Source organism: Typopeltis vanoorti, chromosome 2 (assembly GCF_054136105.1).
Source record: "Typopeltis vanoorti isolate ZY-2024b chromosome 2, IOZ_Tvanoo_1.0, whole genome shotgun sequence".
Classification (NCBI taxonomy): domain Eukaryota; kingdom Metazoa; phylum Arthropoda; class Arachnida; order Uropygi; family Thelyphonidae; genus Typopeltis; species Typopeltis vanoorti.
Genome location: NC_143550.1, coordinates 48,676,648 through 48,701,098, shown reverse-complemented (window position 1 = coordinate 48,701,098; position 24,451 = coordinate 48,676,648). Strand labels below are relative to the sequence as shown.

The 24,451-nt window shown below is 36.7% G+C and overlaps 2 protein-coding genes across 5 annotated transcripts in view; one reads left to right on the top strand and one right to left on the bottom strand.

Annotated features, from left to right (window-relative positions):
* LOC150108990 (arf-GAP with dual PH domain-containing protein 1-like) overlaps nucleotides 1-4,440 on the bottom strand; it is a 165,566-nt gene extending 161,126 nt beyond the window's left edge. The window contains exon 1 of the mRNA XM_090401433.1: nucleotides 4,173-4,440. Coding sequence (XP_090257559.1) covers nucleotides 4,173-4,440 — 268 coding nt within the window. The remainder of the gene's footprint in view (nucleotides 1-4,172) is intronic.
* Nucleotides 4,401-24,451, top strand: part of Csas (CMP-sialic acid synthase) — a 104,926-nt gene continuing 84,875 nt past the window's right edge. For all 4 annotated transcript variants that reach the window (XM_090411225.1, XM_090411252.1, XM_090411243.1 and 1 more), the window contains exons 1-2: nucleotides 4,401-4,724; nucleotides 22,007-22,159. In XM_090411225.1, the coding sequence (XP_090267351.1) occupies nucleotides 4,553-4,724; nucleotides 22,007-22,159 (325 nt within the window). In that variant the 5' untranslated portion in view covers nucleotides 4,401-4,552. The remainder of the gene's footprint in view (nucleotides 4,725-22,006; nucleotides 22,160-24,451) is intronic.

Here is a 24,451-nt window from a genome sequence, read left to right as displayed (position 1 = left end):
AATAGATTTTGGGATGATGGGGGATAAGGATGTAATATTTAGAGGACGTATTACCAAAATTGTTAGGACAACACAATGAATTCTGGCAATGATGCTGAGGACACTGACTCATAGAAGCAAGGAAAAATTTTGGTTCCATTGTAAAAGGCTCTGATTAGGCCACATATGGTGTACAGATTTCGTCACCTATTTTTCAAAAGGATGAAGAGATGTTGAAGAGGGTCCAGAGTCAATTGACCAAAATAATTTCTGATCTCTGGGATGTTGAATATGAAAAAAGGTTGAGATGATGCAATTTGCAAAGTCTAGAAGGGGTGATATGACAGAGACATACAAGTTGTAATGGGTTGTTTGTTATAGGATTAACTTGGAAGAGGTTTTTCATAAAATGGTGAGAGATTGGATGAGAACAAGAGGTCATCCGTGGAAGCTGTATAATGAGGGTGTGAGCAAGGAAGTGAGAAGCAGGTTTTTTTGCTTGGAGAGTTGTGAATGATTGGGATGCATTGTCTGAGAGCATGGTGTGTACACAGAATTTGAATGTGTTTAAGGCACAGTATGATGAGCTCTGTATGACAGAAGGGACTTCCTAGATGAGCCTGACTCCATGGGATCTCAGGATATAATATTTTTTTTTCCTGATGTGAATCCAACCTAAGAAAGATTGCAGACATATTGTACATTTTTACAGTGGGTGGGGTTTGCTTGTAATTATGGCAGAGGCAACTATCAGACCATTGTATTATATTTGCTAATTACACATGTTCATCCAGCCAATTTATCTGTTTTGCAGGATAAAAAAACCCTGAGTTTCTGGGTGGACAACCCTGTTGCTTCTATATGAGAATGGCTAACTCACTTTAGCTGAGAAGTTCTTATAAAGTTCTTCATATTCTTGATGGGATTCAAACTCAACTCTTTCTAACTACACATAACAATCAATACTAAATGAGCTACAGATGCTGTAGTACAGCAAGTGGCTAAGGATTCAATGATATCAAAAGTCTGCTCTGGAGACCCCAACATGGAACTCTTTCAAATCATTTCAAGCTTTCAAATAGCCTGAAGGGTAATAGTGGCCTTGTAGATGGAAGCTTTTTCACTTGGCTATGCTGCCAATTATATATTTGGTTTAATTCTTTATCCAAGTGTAAGCAAACAAAATTTGCACCTTAAGTATTTTCAGGACTAGGGCAACTCGTGGCAAAGGTGGTATAACTTCTCATCACTTGCCTTAGTATCCCATAATGCAAAGCACATCTCCTTGCAGACATGTATAACGCTATGTATTAAGGGAAGGGTCACTACCCAGACCGATTTCGACCTTTATTGAGGTCTCATCAGTGGGAGCCAGACCCAGAGGTGGTGATACTAAGGTGGAAATAATGGAGAAGTCATATTTCCATATACCAGTTGCCAAAAGGTGTCACACCTTATTATTAAATTTCTCTGGATTAGAGATAAGTTGATGGAAGTTTTTACACTTGGCTATGCTACCAATTATATATTTGGTTTAATCCTTTATCCAAGTGTAAGCAAACAAGGTGACGCCTCCAAGGAGTCTGAAGACTCATCACGGGAGGACACCAACTGCACAACTCTGCATCTCCACTACTACACGGAACCTCTACTACCAACATCAATGCCACCACAGCTAGTATTTTTTGTCAGTAAATTGCATATGTTCTGAAGGGGCCGATTTGTTTGTATGCGGGATGAAAAACCCGAGTTTCCGGGAGAATAAACCCTGCTACCTCCATATGAGATCGGCTTACTCACCTTCAATTGAAAAAGTCCATATAAAGATTCCTCCCATCATGACAAGAATCGAACTTAGGCCTTTTCTACTCGAAGGGCACAACGTACTGTTGTTCTTCCAACTGTGCTACGGAGGCACTAAATGTTGATGAATTTGTTGAAAAACATACATTCTCATAGCTGAATTCAAATTCATGACTTAAGGTTAGAGAATGAAAGAGTTATCTACTTGGCCAATCAGGCTAGCAAATGTTTATATCAATGTAAAAAAAACACCTGTGCTCAGAATAAAATCATAGTCATTTTAAGCTTTTTATTTTTACAATGTAGAGTCAATTTAGAATTTTTGGATGTGATATCCAGCTAATGCACCTCATAAATCTAGTCTTGCAGAAATGTGGTGTGAAACAATGGTTTCATACTACATTTCTGCAGTTTTAGAAGAATGACTATGTGTAACATATGTAAACCTCTCGAAAGAGATAAACACATATGCATGTGTAAATGGGGCTGTTTCTATTTTAGTAAAGAAAGTTGTTTTGTTTTAATTTCATAAATGAATATTCTTAATTAATGAATGTTGGACTTTTTTTTATATGTTAAAGATACCAAGCTATTTTAATTATAAACCTGGTTTTAATTCATTTCCCAAGTAAGCAGTAAGCAAACAGACAAGTCAAGTTTGAGCCCTGCAAGTCTTAGGCAACTCGTGGTAAAGGTGGAATAAGCTCTGATCACTATTCTTAGTATTTACCCTTAATGCAAAGCACATCGCCTTGAGGAGATGTATGATGCTATGCATTAAAGGCAAGAGGACACTACCCAGACCGGTTTCGACCTTTATTGAGGTCCCATCAGTGGGAGCCAGGTTTAGAAATACCAAGGTTTAAGTAATACAGAGCTTATAAATATTTTACCAAAACAAGTTACCATAAGGTGCTTTGACCTTATTAAATAAAAATTGCAGGATGAGAGATAGATGTAGAAAGTTTTTTACCTTGGGTATAATATACGTTAAAGATACCAAGCTATTTTAATTATAAACCTGGTTTTAATCCATTTCCCAAGTAAGCAAACAGACAAGTAAGTCAAGTTTGCGCCTGCAAGTAGTGCAAGTCTATATTAACATATATTACACCCAAGCAGGGGTGTGGTCGGGCCAGGGCACACACCAAGACGACGTCCTGGGACTTTTTTAAAACTATCAAAATTTTTAAATTCATTATAAAAATAAAAAATTATAAGAATAATAATAAAAAGACTTATAACGCATTTCTAGCTTTCGGTCAAAAAAATAGCAGCTTGCCGCTCTTGTCATTTTCCTTTCGGAAAACAAGGCAGTCTTTCTGCCATGTGGCCGTTCGCATATCGCAATAATAATAATGCTGCACTTCGTGCTCTGGATTTTTGTTTCCAAGGTACCTTGGAAACAAAACAAAAGCCAGGGAAACTTTTGTTTCCCTGGCACTATTTCTTTTAGGACTACACCCCTGCACCCATGGTAAAACACTTTCTACATCTATCTCTCATCCTGAGATTTTTATTTATTTATTTATTTTTTAATTTAATAAGGTCAAAGCACCTTATGGTAACTTGTTTTGGTACAATATTTATAAGCTCTGTATTACTTAAACCTTGGTATTTCTAAACCTGACTCCCACTGATGAGACCTCAATAAAGGTCGAAACCGAAACCGGTCTGGGTAGTGGCCCCTTGTCTTTAATGCATAGCATCATACATCTCCTCAAGGAGATGTGCTTTGCATTAAGGGTAAATACTAAGAATAGTAATCAGAGCTTATTCCACCTTTACCACGAGTTGCACTACGTGCGCGTCACCCAGACTTGCACTACTTGCAGGCGCAAACTTGACTTACTTGTCTGTTGTTTGCTTACTTGGGAAATGGATCAAAACCAGGTTTATAATTAAAATAGCTTGGTATCTTTAACGTATATATTATACCCAAGGTAAAAAAACTTTCTACATATGTATATATATTAATATTAACGTCACATCATTTTTGAAATCCAACCGTGGCTGATACTTATAAAACTGATGACAAACTTTGATTCCTGAAAAATGGGGATGGGATTTTATAATATAATATAACACAGTAATATAATGAACGACTTTCAACAAATTAAAATGCCAATTGAGTCATTTTCTCGGTAAGTAAATGTTTCGACACTTACCACTTCTCTTGTATTCTGTGTCAAAATCATTTTATTATTAATAATTAATTTTAAACGGTTAGTCTGCTGAAAACACATCAGTACCAGAGGACCATAGCAAAAAACATAGATAGGATAGCGTCAGCCTGATTATTTAACAGAAGTAACTAGTCTATACATAACAAAATGCACATTTTTAAGTGTTTAAAATTGAATTCATTTTTAAATAAGGTTCAAGTTTACCTTCAGCACCGCATTCAGCACAAATATTATTATTATTTTTTCTTGCTAATTCCAACAATCTTTTACGGACAATTTCTGCCATATCTTCAGGCTGAATCACCCGCTTCATATTGTCAAGTTTTTTTTTAGATTTGCTGTTGACTCCGATAGATGGCAGTAAAATTGACTCCTCATTTGTTTCTCTCTGTACTTGCTCATGTGGTTCTTTACTTGTACAAAGGCAGAAAATACACGATGTGATTCCCAGAGCATGTTTACTTGGTAGCATCACTTCAATTAATAATCTTGTCAATGCTTCGAAATATACCAATATGATTATAGAAATGTATATTATAAACGTATCCTAGACACTTGTTAAGAGTTTACTATACAGAAGTACAATGGGTGATTTTCCGGAAAAATATCAAGGAAACGGATATGGTGAAGTACAAAACATCGCCGGTCTGGTTCTTGCTCGTGAAGGAAGCAAGGGTATTCCAAGAAAAAATATGCGAACTTTAGCTGGGTTACCTCTGCTTGCATGGGTTTTACAGCCTATGAAAGTTTGCTCAAGTACGGCAATATTTTATAGCGTTATGCGCTTCAAGCAAAATGGTATTTGAATGGACATTTTTTGAAACAAGCATCTTTAGGGTTATTATCATGTGTAGTATTCGAAGAGCAAGTCCATATAAGATAATAGCTGAACTATATATCACTGTAACATGCTCAGAAATTTTATAGTTTATTAACATAAGATGAGTCTTTTGGCGCCATGGTAGATCGGATGATGATGATAATAAAAGATGACCAGACTTTAAAAATTCCAAAGGATGCATGCACTCTTACCTTCCAAAATAAATAATAATAAAAAGTTAAAGTAGGAAGGAGTACTTAAAATTCTCCTTTTTTCTCCCTTCTTTCTGTTGCTAGATGTTTGACATAGACAGAAAACTTGCAGACAGATTTACTGTGAGCAAATACCATCTGTTTCAGTTTTTTCCCTTTCTAAAAAGAATGCTCATTTGCCAAATTTTCATTAAATTTACAAGTTCTCTTCTTTAGTTTTTATTTTCTATTTATGGCTTAAAAATATTTCACATTTGGTCTCTGAAGCAGGGGTTTTTGGATAATGTAACCTGTTTTGCTCACTCACCATGCCAATGTACAATAGGCTTACAGCTTTTCCCAAGTGATATTATATATATATATATATATATATATATATATATATATATATATATATATTATTATTATTATTATTATTCAGGCCTCCATGGAGTCAAAAGACTCATCGTGGGAGGTCCTTCTTAAGAACATAAAGTCTGTCAAAACTCATCGAGGGGAGGTCCACACTAAGAAACACAAACTTTCACCTGTTTACATGTTTCCCATTTCCTCACTTATTTCTAGCCCCCCTCTTGCACCATTTCATTCCTACTAGAGGTTTGATGAAAACGCTGATGCTAATGTGAAACTTAATGAATTTTCTCATTAGTCTGTTTACTTCATCAAATCCTCTATATTAGGCCAAAGTAGTTTTATGTTTCAGTCTGTGAGATAAGATTTGTTGCTTTAATGGAAGAAGATAAGAATTTAATATAAAAAATACTTAATTGCTTTTCATATATTTCACTAGTAATCTTAATAAGTATCATATAAGACTGAACATATAAAAATCATTCAAAACCAATGCAAAATTGGGTGACACTTTGCTTATAACAATGTGAGGTTATAGATTGAGGTATCTATATGAAGGTACAGTTAATGCTATTTTTATTTTTAATAAAATGGCATGCTTCTGTTGTGGAGTACAACTTATATCCTTGAATGGACAATGAACCATTTTAGATTAGGCTTTGATGATGTAGGAAGGTGTGTGATTTTTGAAAAAAGAGATGTATAAATATGAAGCAGCCAAAGCAACAAATTCTATTAAAGAAACCAGTTTAATAGTCACCATTTATACTAACTAATATTGTCTACCATTTCTATTCTCCATGTGTAGAGGCTTAAGTGCTGTAAGGACATCATGTTGGAGGCTTCATGGATTGTATCCAGCACTCAGAAAGGATTAAAACAGAATTTAATACTTCCTATATTTTATCTCAGTCACTGAGACATCTTCAGGGATTACACAAACAAATTAATGTAACATGCACACAAATATCACACAATACTAAGTTCAACCACGTGGGTGACTCTAAAGTCCTATCTAGGTGGGAGCGTCCTCTAAGGGCGGTTGAAGGTGGCCTGGAATGTAAGGTGGGATCTCTGATGATAAGTATTTCCCAAATCTTAGGAAGCTTAATGCAACCATATTTATTAAGATTTGGTTGATTTCTGAGAGCTGCTGCTGATTCTAAAAATAGTCTCTCCTTTTTGAATTTGCTGTGGTGGAGCATGGTGGTTTTTTTCCATGAGATCATGTGGGTTGTGTTCAAGACATGGTCAACTAGGCCTGACTGACCATAGTCGTGGTTGCAGATGTATGACGTGTGTTCCTCTAGGCCAGTGCTTCCCAAACTTCTGGATGTCAGGGCCCCCTTTGCAAAAATTAAAATATTTCACTGCCCCCTCGAAAAAAAAATCGTAATAGAGAGATATATTATTATAATATTTATTGTATTCATATTCAATACAAAACATACACAGCGAATATTGCAAAAATCAAATGCATATATTACATTTTTTGCCTCTTACCATTTGGTTCTGAAGATGATGCGGGCTGTTCTGGTAAAATATGAAATACTGTCCTTTTTTTTTTTTTTTGAGTCTGTTTCTGCTTTTCTGATTGTTCGCAGGATTTTTATTTTTATTTTTTATCAGCCACTTATCCATCTCAGGGTTAAATTTTTTAACGTAGAATAGATCAAATAACATCGCCACTTACTGATACTGGCACACCACAGACTGATAACATGAAATTAGTGAATATTACCTGAATAAGGGAATCCCCGGACCAGGAACATTTTTCTCTTTTGTGACTTTTCTCCCTTTACGGTAATTAAGCCTTATGCGAAACAGACAGCAAAGGCAGGTTATTAAAACGTGGATATGATTGGTGCGGTATTAACAAAAGATTGCGCAACCGAAAGATAAAAGCATAGTTGACAATTGAGTTGAAATGCTAACTCTCTTCAACCGAATTCCATATGTGAAACTGCCATAACATCATTATATATATATATATTACTTAGTTTTAACACTTTTACGAATTTTAACACGTTTGGTTGAATTTTATTGCTGCCTTGGGAAATCGAACTCGCACACATCTAATTAATAACAATAGTTTTTAGTTAGATACTCTGTTTGCCCATGCAACATATGGTTTTGCTTCAGTCTATACAGCATAGTTTCTTATGAGGGGACATGTGATTCATTAATTAGTGTGTTTTTATCCCAGTTGTCTCTAATTGCAATATTTATTGAGAAATATATTAATACCTTATTCACTGGCATAATAAAAGTACTTGTTTTTATTGCCTCTGCAGTATAGTGGCTTAATTAGGGAGGGCGTGTTGTTTACCACTGCAAGCGAGTTACTACCTCCCCACATGAACTTGTTTAAGCTTTTTTCATGTGTGAAGTATATGAGAAACTTTTATTGGTAACAGAAAACTAGCTCGGATGAGAGTGATAATATAAAACGAGTTTTGATATGTATATAAAGTCAATATCAACAGTCCCTGATTGATGAAAGGGAGGAAGATTTGGAGCTTTCCTGGAGAGTATTCGAAGTAAATACAGTTAACCACTGCTTTGAAATGAAACATATGAATAAGCAATATAGTTTTGATATGTATATAAAGTCAATATCAACAGTCCCTGATTGATGAAAGGGACAGGAAGATTTGGAGCTTTCCTGGAGAGTATTCGAAGTAAATACAGTTAACCACTGCTTTGAAATGAAACATATGAATAAGCAATATTTACTAATATTCATTAAGCGCCAAAATATGCAGGAAGCAAAGTTTGTGAACCAACACCAATGTGTGAATTTTTCCATTAAAATGAAAAAAATGAAGAAATAATATATAATAAAAGTTAAATACATTTCTTTTAAAATAAAAAAAATCTACTTAGTCTTAAAACATTTTCAATTTGTTTTCATTATTTTGTGCCCCCCCCTCAACAAAACCTACGGCCCCCAAGGGGGCCGTGGCCCACAGTTTGGGAAGCGCTGCTCTAGGCAGATGGTTGCTGATCTGCCTGTCTATCCAAAGTATGCCAGCTGACAGGAACAAGGTATTTTATAAACTCCAGGCACTGAGAGCAGGGAGCTGATCTTTTGTAGACCGGATAAGGGTAGCAAGTTTGCGGTGGAGCTTAAATGCTGTGTGTAGTTGTACTTTTTCAGAATCTTGGCTAGTTTTTCCGATGTGCCATGGATGTAGGGTATGGTGATGGCATTTCTAAACTCTTTCTGACAAGAAGACCTGGGAATGGCGGAGGAACTGATTATTTTTCTAATACTGTGATCGCTGTAGCCATTGGAGAGGAAAGTGTTGTGTATGTGATCGAGCTCAGTTGTAAGGGCGGTTCCACTGGAACAAACATTGTGGGCTCTCTTGGTTAGAGTTTTAATAATGCCATATTGTTGAGAGAGGGGTGGTGGTGGTGAGAGATTTTGTAAATGTATCTGCCTGTGTGCATAGGTTTTCTATATACAGTGAAGGAAAGTGTACCGTTAGGAAGGTATCTAGGAAGGGTAAACAATTGTTCTTTTCCTTTTCCATCGTAAACTGGATTCTTGGATGTAGGCTGTTGAGGTGACTGAGGAAGGAGCCTAGTGTGTCTGGGCCATGAGGCCAAATAGAGAACACATTATCTACATATCTTAGCCAGATAGAAGGGTTGAGGGGATGGCTTGTTTTTCAAACTTTTCCATATAAAAATTGGCAAGGGGGGAGGGAACCCATGGCAGTTCCCTCTATCTGCTTGTAGATTTTGTTCTTCCAAGAAAAATAACCAGAATTGATGGCAAAGGAAAAGAGATCTAAGATGTCAGGAGGAAAAACTTTTTCTAAAGAGTGTTAAGGTATCAATTAAGTGAATATTGGTAAACAGTGCAGACCAAGGCTTCAAATTACTGACTAATCTATTTGTCTGGAATTGTCACCTGTTACATGGATGATGAGAAACACTGGTACATTTATACTGTGTAACATCTTTTGTTTCTTACTTCAGTAATCAAGTGATTTATCTATGGTATCAGTACTTGCTAGTGAGTGGCCACACATGTGTGGCTCCCTGAAAAATTTGAGGATGAAAAATTCATGCTCCAAGGATTTTTCATTCAGTGCCAGAACTCTCCACCCATCATGGAGCCACATATGGATGGCCACTCACTAGCAAGAAGTGACTGTGCTTAGGAGTGGAACACTAGGGCTACCATGGATGCTATACCAATACCACAGTAAGCCTTGAGCCTCATTCCTGGACCACAGGGTAGGAGATTTACTGTGATATGCTCTTGATCTTTGCAGGCTTTTCCATTAGTCAGTTGATCCAAGCTGGGCCATTTAGTGCCATTCATTCAAAGTAGTGCCAGACTAGCAGGATCCTTCTTTCTGAATGTGCACAGGTTGAACTGCATTAAAAACGCAGTGGCAGGACATTGGATGAGGATGGAGAATATGCAGTTGTTTGCATATAATGTAAAATTGGGGAGAATTTTGAGAACTGTAACAGATGTTTTAACAGGATTTGAATAGGCTGTTTGATTAGGCAAGTAAGGGGAGGGTCTCAATCATATGAAGTGAAGATTTTGATACTTTTAAGGCAAGGATGGGATGCAGAATATGTAGTTAGTGGAATATCTTGAAATATGTGGTGAAAATAAGAGATCTGGGTGGGTGGGGAGGGGTAATGGTAAATAAGAACCTATAATTGTTGCCATATTACTGAAATTATGACATCACAATGAATTATGGCAGTGATAAGAAGCATGTTGACATGCTAAGTTCCATTATAATATTGACCTTTGATCTAGGTATATAGATAAAAGATTGGAGAATTGTATACGAGATTGGTTGTCTGATAGGTATCAGCAGAGTGAGTATTAGGATTGTACATGGATTGCTGTGATCAGCTAGCTTACAATGGCAATGTAGATAAGAGTGACTGGAATGTTGGATATAAGAACAAATTGAAGGAATGCCATTTGCTGAGCCTGTTGGATAGGTGGAAGAGTGATGATATAAGATTGAAATAATGTAGATTGGTAAGCGCTGTTACCAGATTAATTATTATTATTATCCCAAAACTCCATGGAGTCAAAGACTCATCTAGGAGGTTATTTTGTTATACACACACACTCACACAGCTCATCATACCGCACCTTAAACACGCTCAAATTCTCTGCAGACCACAGAGTTTTTTTGCATGCAAAAGACATTCTTCTCACTCCACTGCTCACCACTCCTTATACAGCTTCCAAGGATGTCTTCTGGTTCTGCCCCAATCTCCCACTGTTTGCCATAAAACCTCTCCAACATTGAACCTATAACCACCCCTTACTAATTTGTAGGTCTCTATCATATTACTTCCTCCTATCCACTGCACTCTGTAAATTGCATCTTCTCTGTCTTTCCTCATATTAGACATTCCAGAGATCAGAAACCACCTTAGTAAGTTATCTCTGGACCGTTTCAAACATCTCTTCATCCTTTTGAAAACCAGGTGACCAAATCTGTGCACATAAGTCCATGTGTAGCCTAATCAAAGCCTTATACATTGGAACAATAATCTCCTAACTTCTACAAGTCAGTGTCTTCTGCATCATTCCCAGAATTCTTTGTGTTGTCCTCACAATTTTGGCAGTGTGTCTTCTAAATTTTAGATCCTTATCCACCATCACTCCAAGATCTCTTATTTCTTCCACCTCCAACAATGTATCCCTACCAAGTATAAATTCTACATAATATCTTTGTTTCCCAAACATTGAAACCTTATATTTTGCAACATTGAACTGGCATCCCCATTCCTGTACCATTCACTCAATCTGTTCAAGTTCTTGTAAGGCCACAACATCTTCTCTACTCTTCATAGTTCATTCCAACTTTGCATCATCTGTAAATAACTGAATATCCCCATCCAAATCTTTGCCAATATCATTAACGTACAGGTTAAACAGCAATGGCCCTAAAACAGATCCCTGAGGCACACTGCTAGTGACTTTCCTCTTCCTGCATATTGCTCTCCCCCCCCATACACAATTTGCTGATACTATCAGATAGCCAGTTTCAGATCTAATGCACTAATCTAATATCCAACCCCATCTATTCTAGTTTGAATATCAACTTATCATATGGTAATTTATCAAAAGCCTTTGCAAAATCTACATATACTAGTATGCATTCCACTCCTTTGTCCAAGGACGCCATCACCTTATTGTAATAAGTAGATTTCTAAAACATGACGTCCCTTTAGTAAATCCATGCTGTCTATCAAAGATAATACCATTGTTGTCAACCCACTTCTGGATCCTAGTTTTTTCATCAGCTTCTCCAACAACTTAACCACAACACCTGACACATAGATAGGCCTATAATTTGATGCTTGAGTTCTATCACCTCCTTTATGAATTGACATAATCTTGCCCTCCTTCCACTCCTTTAAAACTCAACCTAGTGCAAGACTCATTAAAAAATATGTCAAGGCAGATGTCAACTCCCTGGCTCTTCAAAATACATGGTGATATATTATCAAGTCCCACAGCCTTATCAATATCAAATTTGCTCAATTCCGCATACACCTCTTGCTCACTTAAAATCATTCTCTCCTCCCCATCATCAACCGCTCTCAGACTCTCCATGATGTCACATTCACAAGAATGAAAGATTTTTATAAACTGCTTATTAAGTATATCCACTATATCTTCCACAGTAGTTGTCCTTATACCATTTTCTCCAATCAATATAATCTTTCCAAAATGATTCCTTTTTTTGCTGGCCACATGTCGAAAGAACTCCCCAGGATTCTTTTTGACTTCATTAGCTAACTGCTGCTCATACTTCACTTTTGCTACCCTTACCAACCAAGTCACCCTCCTTGCCTGGTTTTTGTAATTCTCATGGAATTGGTTATTACCTCTTCTCTGCCTTCATAATGCCTTTTTTCTCTGTATCGCATGCTTAATCTCTTCATTCATCCATTTCACACCTACCTTATTTAACCTTCTGACCCTTGGAATACATTTAGACATTGCTTCTACTAGATAGTTCTTGAATATCCCCCAAGCTGCATTGATCTCTTTTCCAGCTAACTCATTCCATACTACACCTGCAAGCTGTCCCCCTTAGCTCTTCATGATCACCACCACCACCCTTGTAGTTCCATATATACCCTTTTCTCACAGAGGTCCTCACTCTGCTGGTAACCACCTAGGTAATCACTTCATGGTCACTTTCACCAACTGGCTGGTGATTTGATACCTCATTTATAATTACATCCTCTAATAAGATGATGAAATCAAAAGACCCTTAATCCTTGTGTGCCCTCTGTAACAGAGGGCACACAAGGTAGTTGTCAGCCAAAAATTCAAGAAACTCATTTTCTTTACTTCCAGTTTGCTATCTCATCATCCCAGTCTATATTGCCATAATTAAAATCACCCATAATACTCACCCTTTTCTTATTTGCTTGGCTAATTTGATTATACATTTCATAGTCACTACCATCCACATTACCAGGTTTATAACAACATCCAACTAAGTATTTCATTCTGTTCACCTCTATCTCACACCATACTGCCTCAAAACTACTGGCACTATTTCCCGCTTGCATCTCTACTTTATATGGACATAACTCTTTCTCTATCATCAATAGCATCCCCTCCCTCCTTTTTTACCTTTTCTATCCTAAAAAAACACATCACATCCTTCCATCTCTATTCCTGTAGGATGTCTTCCTCATCCAACCATATCTCACTTATTCCAACAATTTTTGGGTGAACCAACTCATTTAATGCAACCATTTCATTTGCCTTGTTTCTTCTAGCATTTGTATACAAATACGGCAGCTTATTCCTAGATCTATAGTGAGTTCCACTGACACCACTTATTTGATGTGACTTCTCCGTGTTTAACTCCAGCCATTTCTTTTTCTTCTTATTCATATTCGAACCTTTTTTCAGATCCAATTGTTTTCCCTTGATCCCAGATCATCCCCTTTCCTTTTTGTCTACACATGCATTCATATTCTCTTGGAGCATCTGCCTTTCTCATGCTGTGTTCCTCTGTCCACCCTGAGCCTTCCTGTTTCCCTGTCTGTCTTGCACACCTGTTCTCTCATTCTCTATACTCTTGCCCTGTACTTCATTCACAACCACCTCTTCAATCTCTCCTGTCTTATTCTCCCTTTCTTCCATTGCTTGCCACTTGATCAGATTCATTCTCTGCACTCGCTTCTCAGCCTCTCCAAGCAGCTCACCCAAAACCACTGAAATTCAGTCCATTGCTCCTATACAGTTCACTTCTTTCTTCAAACTCATTCCACACATCAACAAACTTCCTTTCTCCTTACACATTTATGCTAAATTATCATTTATAATCTTTGCTCCCTGCCTCATCTCACCACTGTCATACCTGGGCAACAAGCTTATTACCTTTCCTATCGCACTATTTTTTTTTTTTTGTCCATCTCAACAACTCCTGATATCCAATCTGACATGTTCTTTGTTACAGCTACCAACTCTTTTGTTCATTTACTTCTCATATCTAATTCCTCAATCACTCTACTCATTCTTCCTTTAGTAAAACATACTTTATGCATCCTCTCCTCTATCACACCTTTAATAATTGATTCACCCATACAACACCACTTGTGGGTCTTTCGTTACCTATTTTATATCAACATTATTCGGTTTCATCATTTTGACTCTTCCATATATATCTTGAATTCTCTTAACTTCATTCTGCCATCCATTTCATCTCTTGCCTCATCCTAAGCAACTGATATTTCAAATCTTCCACCACACTTTTGCTCTCATTCATTCTTTTGAATTTTCGAGCTTTCAAACCTTGCGTAATACTTGTTTACAGTCAATGCTGCTCACTATCTCATCTTTAACTGCACTTTCTTTTGTAACTTACACCACATTCACTTCACTTTCGTCTTTCTTACTGTCAATTGTTAAGTTTTTCAGATTGCTCATTCTCTTTTTGAAAACTTTTTTTTTATTTTTAATGTGGACAAGATTTTCTATTAAATGGAATTAGGCAAGAGATGAAATAAGAGGCCATTCAAGAGTAGGCTTTATGCATTGAGGGTGTTATGAGTGCAGAAACAGTGAATAAGTTTAAGGGATGGTTTCATGAGTTTCATATGCGGCGGTGAAGACTTCCTCATGAGTTTTTTTACTCCATATGTGTTTGTTAATAATGCTTTTTGCTTTATAAATTTAAGCAAGAAAATTCTGCATTTTACAGTAGTAGTTCAGGAAGGACTGTAATCAAGATCATTATAATTAGTATATTTTATTTAACTGATCCTCCTCCTATCCTATCTCATCCGTCCTAGGATGGTTGAGTCCCCTCCTAATGAGGGGCCACTGGTGTATTAACGCATCCCCTAAGGGTGATATTCATGACTACAATCCGTGTGTGTTCACGGTGCCGGTTTGCCTGCTTGCAGGATGAAATACTCCAGATAAACTGGGGGGAAACCCTGCTGTCCCTGCCCAAGACCGGCTAACTTGGCTATGGCTGAGAAGATTCTTAAGCTCCTCACATCGTCAATGGGAATCGAACCTTGACATTTAACTGATATGAAAGTATAATTAATGTATTATTTTATTACTAATGTATAATTAGTAATAATAATTTACAGTTACAGTTTTATATTTAAACATGTTTTTTTTTTTTTTTTTTTTCAGTATTGTATTGATAATATGTAGAATGGAGTAGAATTAATATGGGAAGGAGATTTGTATGCAGTGATATGGCATGTGCAAAGACATTTGATAGATTGGTGTATAAGATGCAGAGGATGGAATGAACAAACAATAGACGGATTGGAGCTTGGCTGTCTAAAGAACAGTCATGAAGTCAAGTTGTGTATGATGGAGCAGAATCTATTCTTGGACTAAAGGTTTTGTGAATGTGGTCAAGTTCAGTGGAGAAGGCCCTGTTATCTGAACTAATTAATTTAGCCCTGCTTAGCTTAGTCTGGTGGTTTGGCTATTCATAACTATAATTTTTTAAGGAAATTATAACGTAGACTAATATTAACTAAAATAAGAGTTAATACATTAATCCATAGGTTGGCGGTTCAAATCCACCTCGATGGAGCATTCTGTTTAAAGCTGCTGTAGGAAGAACGATGGTATGTTGCTCCCTTTGATTGGAAAAGGCCTAAGTTCGATTCTCGTCGTGACAGGAGGAATCTTAATATTTTTTTTCAGTTGAAGGTGATCATACAGACAAATTGGCCTTCAGAATACATGCAATTTACAGACAGAAAATACTGGTGGTGGTGGGCAGTAGAGATGGTATTGGTGTAGATGATGGTGTTAGTGGTGGTTCGGTGTAGTTGGTGGATTAAGTGGTGGATATGGAGAGTTGTAGAGTAGGTGCCTTCCCTTGATGAGTCTTTGGATTCCTTGGAGGTGTCACTAAATAATAATAATAATATAGTGGAATTATTGGATGAGCACTTTATCAGTGCATATCATACTGGTGCAATACATAGAAGGGAGGGAGTATTAGGAGAATTGGAAGTGAAAGAATCAGAGGTGTATCATGGACTAGATGTTAATAAGGCTGTGGGAATAGATGACATATCACCATGTAGGTGATATGTCATCCATACCTAGTTAGCTATGTCCTTGATCTGGTTGTTTAATAAAAATCTTACAGTGGGTTCCTAAGGAATGGAAAGAAGACAAAATAATACTACTCCACAAGCATGGTTCTAGGACAGAAGTTTCCAATTATAGACCAGTCTCTATAACTGCAGTTGTAGTCAAGGTATTTGAGAGACTAGTTAAGAATAGAATACAGGATTGGGTTGATGGATATAGCATTCTTTATGATGGTCAGCATGAGTTTGTAAAGGGTAGGTCTTGTTTTAGCAATTTACTTTCATTTTATGATAAGGTAATAAGTGTGTTAGATAAGGGAGAAATATGTACAGTGATATTCTTGGACTTGGAAAAGTGTTTGATAGATTACCACGTGATAAGATAGTGTACAAGCTGCAGAGGATAGGAATAGATAGTATATTGGTTAGATGGATCGGAGATTGGCTTTCTGAATGATGCCAGCAAGTTGTGTGTGACGGAGCAGTATCTCAAAAAAAGGAGGGGGTAACCAGTGGTATTCCCCAGGGTTCTGTTCTTTGGACCTGATATTTAACTTGTTTGTAAGTGGACTGACTGGGAATCTTCAGTTATTTGCTGATGATGCAAAGTAGCACTTCTGATGTTAATTCCCTTCAGGAAGATTTCAATAGACTTTTGACTTGGACAAAGGAGTGAGGTTGTAGTTTTAATATTAATAAGTGCAAGGTGTTGCATTTTGGCGGCAGAAATATAAGGCTGTGTACTATATTGATGGTGCCGTACTGTTGGAAGTGATGGTTGAGAGTACACTGAAGTTTAGAGGGAGTATTGCAAGTGTTACAAACACTGCACATCATTAGTCTACTATGATAAGAAGTACTCTAACATGTAGAGATAAGGAAATGGTTGTGCCACTGTATAAAGCACTGGTCAGACTACACGGATGTGCTCAAATTTGGTCTCCTGGTGTACAGTGTGATGTGGAAACATTGGAGACAGTCTAAAGATGAGTGACTATGATGATAACACGACTTTGAAATGTTGGCTATGGAGAAAGAGATTGAAGAAATATGGATTGGTGGATAGGTGGAAAAGAAGTGATATGATAGAGACATTTAAGTTAGCGAGAGGATTTTATCAGATTAATCTAGATGGGATTATAAAAAGAGTAGAAGGCAAAAAGGGAAATACCAGCAGTCATCCCTGGAAGTTATGTAAGAGTGTGGCACAGAGGGGGGGTGTGAGGAGTAGATTTTTTACATAGAGAATTGCCAGTGAATGGAATGCATTACCAGAATGTGTTGTTAATGCAAGGAGTGTTAAGGATTTTTAGATTCGGTATGATAAATATGTTGTCAATTGAATGAACCTCCCACAACGAGTCTGCTGACTGCATTGAGGGTGCAATAATAATTCATGTTGGAGGTTTAACACCCCAACCGTCCATGACGTCTATAGACGTACAGCAAAATCTGGATACAATTCTGTAACACCTATTGAATAACATGGATAAGAAGTGCAATTTGGTATCACCATTTCATCCACCACGGCCGGTAGAGAGTTTAATTGAATATTATCAGCACCGAGAAAGGATTAAAACTAATTTTAATGCTCCCAATATTTCTTCTCACTCACAGAGACATCTTCAGGGATTACAAAAGTCTTATTAGTTTTAATCCTTTCTCACTGCTGATAATATTCCATTAAACCTCCAACATGAATTCTTCACAGCACTTAAGCCTCAACACTTGGGTGCAATAATAATAATAATAAATTTAATTAATATTTCCAGTATTTCAGCAAAATCAAATTGCCATCATCAGGGGAAACAGTATAATATGGCATGTACATGCAGGCACTACACTATACTATATTATACTTCATTGCTTAGTGTAGTGCCTGCATGTACACTACACTAAGTAATGAAGCTGAAGGATCTCAACTGAGAGTAAGCCTATAGTCTAAATAGTGGGCTAAAATGGGTGTCCTTAGTTGTTTGGCTGAAGCGCAAAGGATGAGAGCTTCTCAAATTTGGGACAGTTTCATGCGGCCAAATTTGTTGAGGTTTGGGAGAGTTCTTCAGGTAGAAGCAGATTCAAGGAAAAGTCTTTTGTATTTTATTTGTTGCAATACAGGACACAGTAGAGTGGACTTCTTCTGCATATCCTACGGCAGGTGTTAAAAGCATGGTCAGCAAGTTCTGAGTGAATCTGATGGTGGAAATGGATATTGTCCTTATGTTCAGCAATTCTGATGTTAGCTGTCCTGCCTGTTTGGCCATAGCAGGATAATTTACAACTGCAAGGGACCTTGATAGGGATGCTAATTTTTTATATGGGTTGTAAGGTTGTGTTACTTAACCACAGCTCCACACACACACACAGATTGGTTTATAGTTCAAACCCGTTGGGAAGTGGAACTATTTTTCCCTCTTTCCATTTCTTTGTTGCAAAACCCTTATTAAACAAGTTTGCCAAGGTTGTTGATAACTCAGTTAGTTTTTCAGAAGTGCCTTAGATATATGGAATGGTGATAGCTATGGTATAGTCTCTGTTCTGGAGAGGAGGGGGGGAGGAGTTGGGGGTTTTAATATTTTTGTATATGGTGAGATTTGTAGCAATTGGCTAAGAAGGTTTTGTGAATGAGTTCAAGTTCAGTGGAAATGGCACTGTTATCTGAACTAATTAATTTAGCTCTGTTATGTAGATTTTAATTATCTCATACCACAGGAGGTGGGGGGGGTTAAAGGATCTAGGAAGAGGAGACTTGTTATTTTCTTTGTTTCTTTTTCTAATGCGAACGGTTTAGATGTATTAAAAAATGTACAGCATCCACATTGGAAGAAGGCCACTCAACTACATAGCAGTGAATATAAATATGAAAGACTTTTCTTTGAATCTGCTTCTGCCTGAAGAATCTACCCAAACCTTAAACTAGGTTGCATGAAGCTGCTTCACCTTCCTTACTTAGTGTAGTGTCTACATGCACATGTCATATTAGTGTTCTATGATTATGGCACTTTGACTTTGCTGAACTACTGGAAGTATTAATTAAATTTATTTTAGTTAATGTTAGTCTACATTGTAATTTCCTTGAAAAATGCAGTTATGCAGTATAACTTATTTTGTTAATGATATTTCACATGGATTGCCTATTTTCTTCAGTTGTCTTCTGATGATGCAAAGTTAGAATTATAAGGAAGATTACTGATATTAATTCCCTTCAGGAAGATTTTAATAGACTTTTAGGTTGGACAAATGGCTGGGGGAGGGGATTATAGTTTTAATATTAATAAGTGCATGGTGTTGCACTTTGGAGTGCAGAGATATAAAGCTGTATACTGTATTGACAAAACTGTACTTTGGGAAGTGAATAAGATTCTAGATCTGGGAAAGGGAGAATGATGATCAACAGCAGACTGAAGTTTAGCAGGCACATTGCAAGTGTTGCAAAGACTTTATTGCATTGCTGCTATGATAAGGAGGTGGTGAGCTATTAACATTCATCAAGCCACACATAGACCTGTTGTGCTCAGATTTGGTCATCTAGTTTTCATTGCGATGTGGAAATACTGGAGAGGGTCCACAGATGAATGACCAAGGCAACATCAGGACTCTGGAAATGTTGGATATGCAGAGAGGCTGAAAAAAAAATGCAAATTACAGTGTTTGTTGTATGGGGGGGGGGGGGAATAAAATGATATGATAGACATGTTTAAGTTAATGAGGGAATTTTGCCTGATTAATGTAGAAAGAATTATAGAGAAGAGTACAAAAGATAGATTTTTTTTTTCATGGAGAGTGGTGAGAAAGAAATGCACTGTGAATATGGGAAACATAAATAAGTTAATATTTCTGATGAAAACCAGAAACAGCCTTAGCCATTAATTTTTGGACCTTTTTCAATACATCCTTTCCCCTTCTTCTCTGTAAACCAGGTAACAAAACTTGCACAGAGTAATCCATATGCAGCCTGACTAATGTTTTATATGAAGGGAATCATAACCTCCTTACTTATATATGTCAGTGTTCTTTGCAACAATGCCATAATCTCTTATGATGTTCTCACAATTTTAGCGTCTCCTGAATATTAGGTCCACATCCACTATCACTCCGAGTTCCCTTATCTCTTTTGCCTCTTGAAAGATAGTTCTTTCCAACTTTGAATCATCAGCAAACATCCCCATTTAAGCCTCTCCAATAACATTAACAGTTGAGCAGTAATGATCCTGAAACAAACCTCAGGACTTATTACTATTGACTTTCCTCTTCTGAGACACTGTAATCCCAGACACATAAATTGCTGATATCTCTTATTCAGCCAATCTGTTCTCCAATGCACTAATCTGTTATCTGTTTTAATTTATCTCCAATTTAATTGTCTAAGTGTCATGTGATTATTTATCAAATTCCCAAAACTTAACCACAGCTCCAGACACACAGATTGGTTTATAATTCAAACCCGTTGTTTTCACCTCCTTTGTGAAGTGGAACTATTTTTCCCTCTTTCCGTTTCTTTGTTGCAAAACCTTTATTAAACAAGTTTGCCAAGGTTGTTGATAACTCACTGGGATCAGAACTCAGAACTCACAGTGATGTATCATCAAGTCCAGTTGTCTTATTAACATCAAGTTTATATTACTCATCATTCCCCTTCCCTATTTCCCAATGCACTCAAGCCTTGTATGATGCATGGTATCACATCTACAAGGATGAAATTTTGTTATGAATTATTCATTTAATATCTTAACTATCTCTTCCACAGTGGTTACCATTCTCACTAACCAATATAATTCTTCCTTAATCATTCTTTCATCTACTGGCCACATATTGAAAGAACTTTCTGGGATTTTTGTTTGCCTCATGGACTAATATACTAAACTTTATATTCTTAACATTTTTTATTTATTTTTATTTTATTTTTTTTATGTGACTTCCACCCCCAACATGTGAGTTATCTTCATATCCTGCAGTCTGCACTCAATCGAATTGTCATTGATTGACAGTTCGATTAGTAGCACAAAACATCTTGTGCTACCTTCAGTTATGGAGGAAAAAGAAGAAGAAGAATGTAGGCTTTTTTCATACTATGTGCTTAGTGTCTTTATTCATCTTATTTCATACTTGCTTTACTTACCTTCCTATCCTTCCTGTAAGATATTCAGACATTGCTATTGTTAAATGGAGTCAGAGACATCGAAGGAAGTCTGATGATGATGATAATAGTATAATAGTTTATAACAGTTGGGCATTGATCTTTTTCTATCCAACTTCTGATTCCAGCCTCAAGCTATGTCCTGCACTTTCCAAAAACACCAACTTTGTAGTTTCATCTATCTATCTATCTGTGTGTGTGCATACATATATATATATATATATATATATATATATATATATAAGTTGGCTCTTCTGATGAGATGATCAATCCATGACTCTCAGTCATGTGCCATCTATTACTTATGTAAGGTAGCTGTCCCTCCAAAATTGAAGAAATTCATTATCTTTGACCTTGATGCTATCCTTTCATTCAAATCTGTATTATTGCAATTGAATTACCTATAATGATCATTCTTTTCTTATTGGCTAGGCCTGTTTTCCTATACATTTCCTTGTCAGCATCCTCTACATTTCCGGGCCTTATAGTAATATCAGACTAAATATTTCATCCTGTCCACTTTACACCACACTATCTCAGAACCATTGCTAGTATTTCCTCCTTTCATCTCCATCTTGCTTGGACATAGATCATCCACTATCATCAACAGAACTCTCCTTTTCTTCTTGCCTCTCCTATTTCATGAATGACATTGTACTGGCATAATATTACTCATGAGATAGGAAAGGCAAGAAGAGAGGGAGAGTTTTGTTTCATCTCTGTTCTTATCAAGATATCATTTTCATCTGACCAATATTGTTCTACTTTTTTGTTCCTTTACATTGATATGTACAAGACATACAGTAATAAACAGATAATGCATTAGATTTACATTAGCAATTAAAACATTGTTATAACACTAATTTCAATTCTCACTATGATTGCACATAACGCATTCTAATGTTTATTTATTTAGGTTTTTCCTCAGTTTGGGTATCAACAGATCATTGTGAAATCGCAGAAATTGCACACAAATGGAATGTTAATGTACATTATCGTGATCCCACAGCAGCACAAGATAGCAGCTCTTCCTTGGATGCAGTTCTTGAATTTATTCAGCACCATCCAGGTAGGTTTGTGAATATGCTCATATTCACTTAAATTATGATAATAATAATCATAATTATTATTATTATGTAGTCAATCTGAAAGTGTTGCACTAGTCATGCTGAAGACAGTGATGTATAATTCTTCAAAATCAGCTAATAGTACCCAAATTTTGTGTGCTGAGAGTTGTAAACAAAGTGAACTGTTTACAACTGATACTGCAGTTGCTCAAGGGAGGTAAGGTGAGGTGAGCCATGAAGTGTAACAAATGCATGAAGGATTTGTTGTTGGACAGAAATCATATAATGTGTAGAATATGCTTTAAGAATCTCCACTTTACATGTGCCAGCCTTTTAGAAACAACCTGACAATGTAAATCCAATGCAAAACATGAGGAAAGAAAGTGCCTTTACTATAGGGAGAACAAAGAAATGCAGCTACCACAACAGGATCTAAATTAACAATACAGTCCATTTTACCAGAGTCAAAATCAGATGAGGAGCTGAACAGAAAAAACAAAACAAAAATACAAGTGAGTCTTATACTTTGAATTATTTAAATTAACTACTTGAAAATGGATTATTATTAATTATTATTATTACTATTACCCTAAGACACCATGGAGTCTAAGACTCATCTAGGAGGTTCTTTTGTCATACACACAGCTCATCATACTACACCTTAAACACACTCAAATTCTCTGCGGACACCATCCTCTCAGGCAAGGCATTCCAATCATTCACAACTCTGCATGCAAAAAACCTGCTTCTAACTCCCCTGCTCACACCCTCCTTATACAGCTTCCAAGGATGATCTTTTGTTCTCCCCTGATCTCCCAGCATTTTCTGTAAAACCTCTTCAACATTGATCGTATAACAACCCCTTACTAACTTTTGGTCTCTATCATATCACCTCCCTTCCTCCTATACGCTAGATACTGTAAATTGCATCTTCTCAACCTTTCCTCATATTCGACATTCCAGAGATCAGAAACTACCTTAGTCAATCGTCTCTTGACCTTTTCCAACATCTCTTCATCCTTTTGAAAACCAGGTGACCAAATCTGTGCACAGTAGTCCCTGTGTGGGCTGATCAAAGCCCTATACAATGGAACAATAATCTCCTTACTTCTACAAGTCAGTGTCCTCTGCATCATTCCCAGAATTCTTTGTGTTATCCTTACAATTTTGGCAGTGTGTCTTCTAAATTTTAGATCCTTATCCACTATCACCCCCAAGATCTCTTATTTCCTCTACCTCCAACAATATATCCCCACTAAGCATAAATTCTAGATCCCATCTTTGTTTCCCAAATTTTAAAACCTTACATTTTGCAACATTGAACTGGCATCCCCATTCCCATACCATTCACTCAATCTATTCAAGTCTTCTTGTAAGGTCACAACATCTTCTCTACTCTTCATAGTTTATTCTAACTTTGTATCATCTGCAAACAACTGAATATTCCTACCCAAATCTTTGCTGGTATCATTAACATACAGATTAAACAGCAATAGCCCTAAAACAGACCCCCCCCTGAGGTACACCACTGGTGACTTTCCTCTTCCTGGATATTTCCCCCCCCATACACAACTTGCAGATAGCTATCAGATAGCCAGTTTCAGATCCAATGCACTAATCTAATATCCAACCCCATCTGTTGTAGTTTGACTATCAATTTATCATGTTGTAATCTATCAAAAGCCATTGTGAAATCTAGGTATACTACTATGTATCCCACTCCTCTGTCCAAGGAAGCCTTCAACTTATTGTAATAAGTAGATTACTAAAACATGATGTCCCTTTAGCAAATCCATGCTGTCTATCAAAGATAATACCATTGTTGTTAACCCACTTCTGGATCCTAGTTTTCTCACCAGCTTCCTCCAACAACTTAACCACAACATCTGACACACAGATAGGCCTATAATTTGATGCTTGAGTTCTATCACCTCCCTTATGAACCGGCATAATCTTGCCCTCCTTCCACTTTTTTGTAACTGTGACCCAGTGCAAGATTCATATTAAAAAAAAAAAATGTCAAGGCAGATATCAACTCCCTGGCACATTCCTTCAGAATACATAGGGATATATTATCAAGTCCCATAGCCTTATGAAGTTTGCTCAATTTTCCATACACCTCTTGCTTGCTTAAAATCATTCTCTCCTCCCCAACAACTGCTCTCAGACTCTGCATGATGTCACATTGACAAGAATGAAAGAACTTTATGAACTGCTCATTAAATATATTTACTTTTAAAATATAATCATTTTAAATCACTATACCTTCTGCAACAGTTATACTTATATCATTT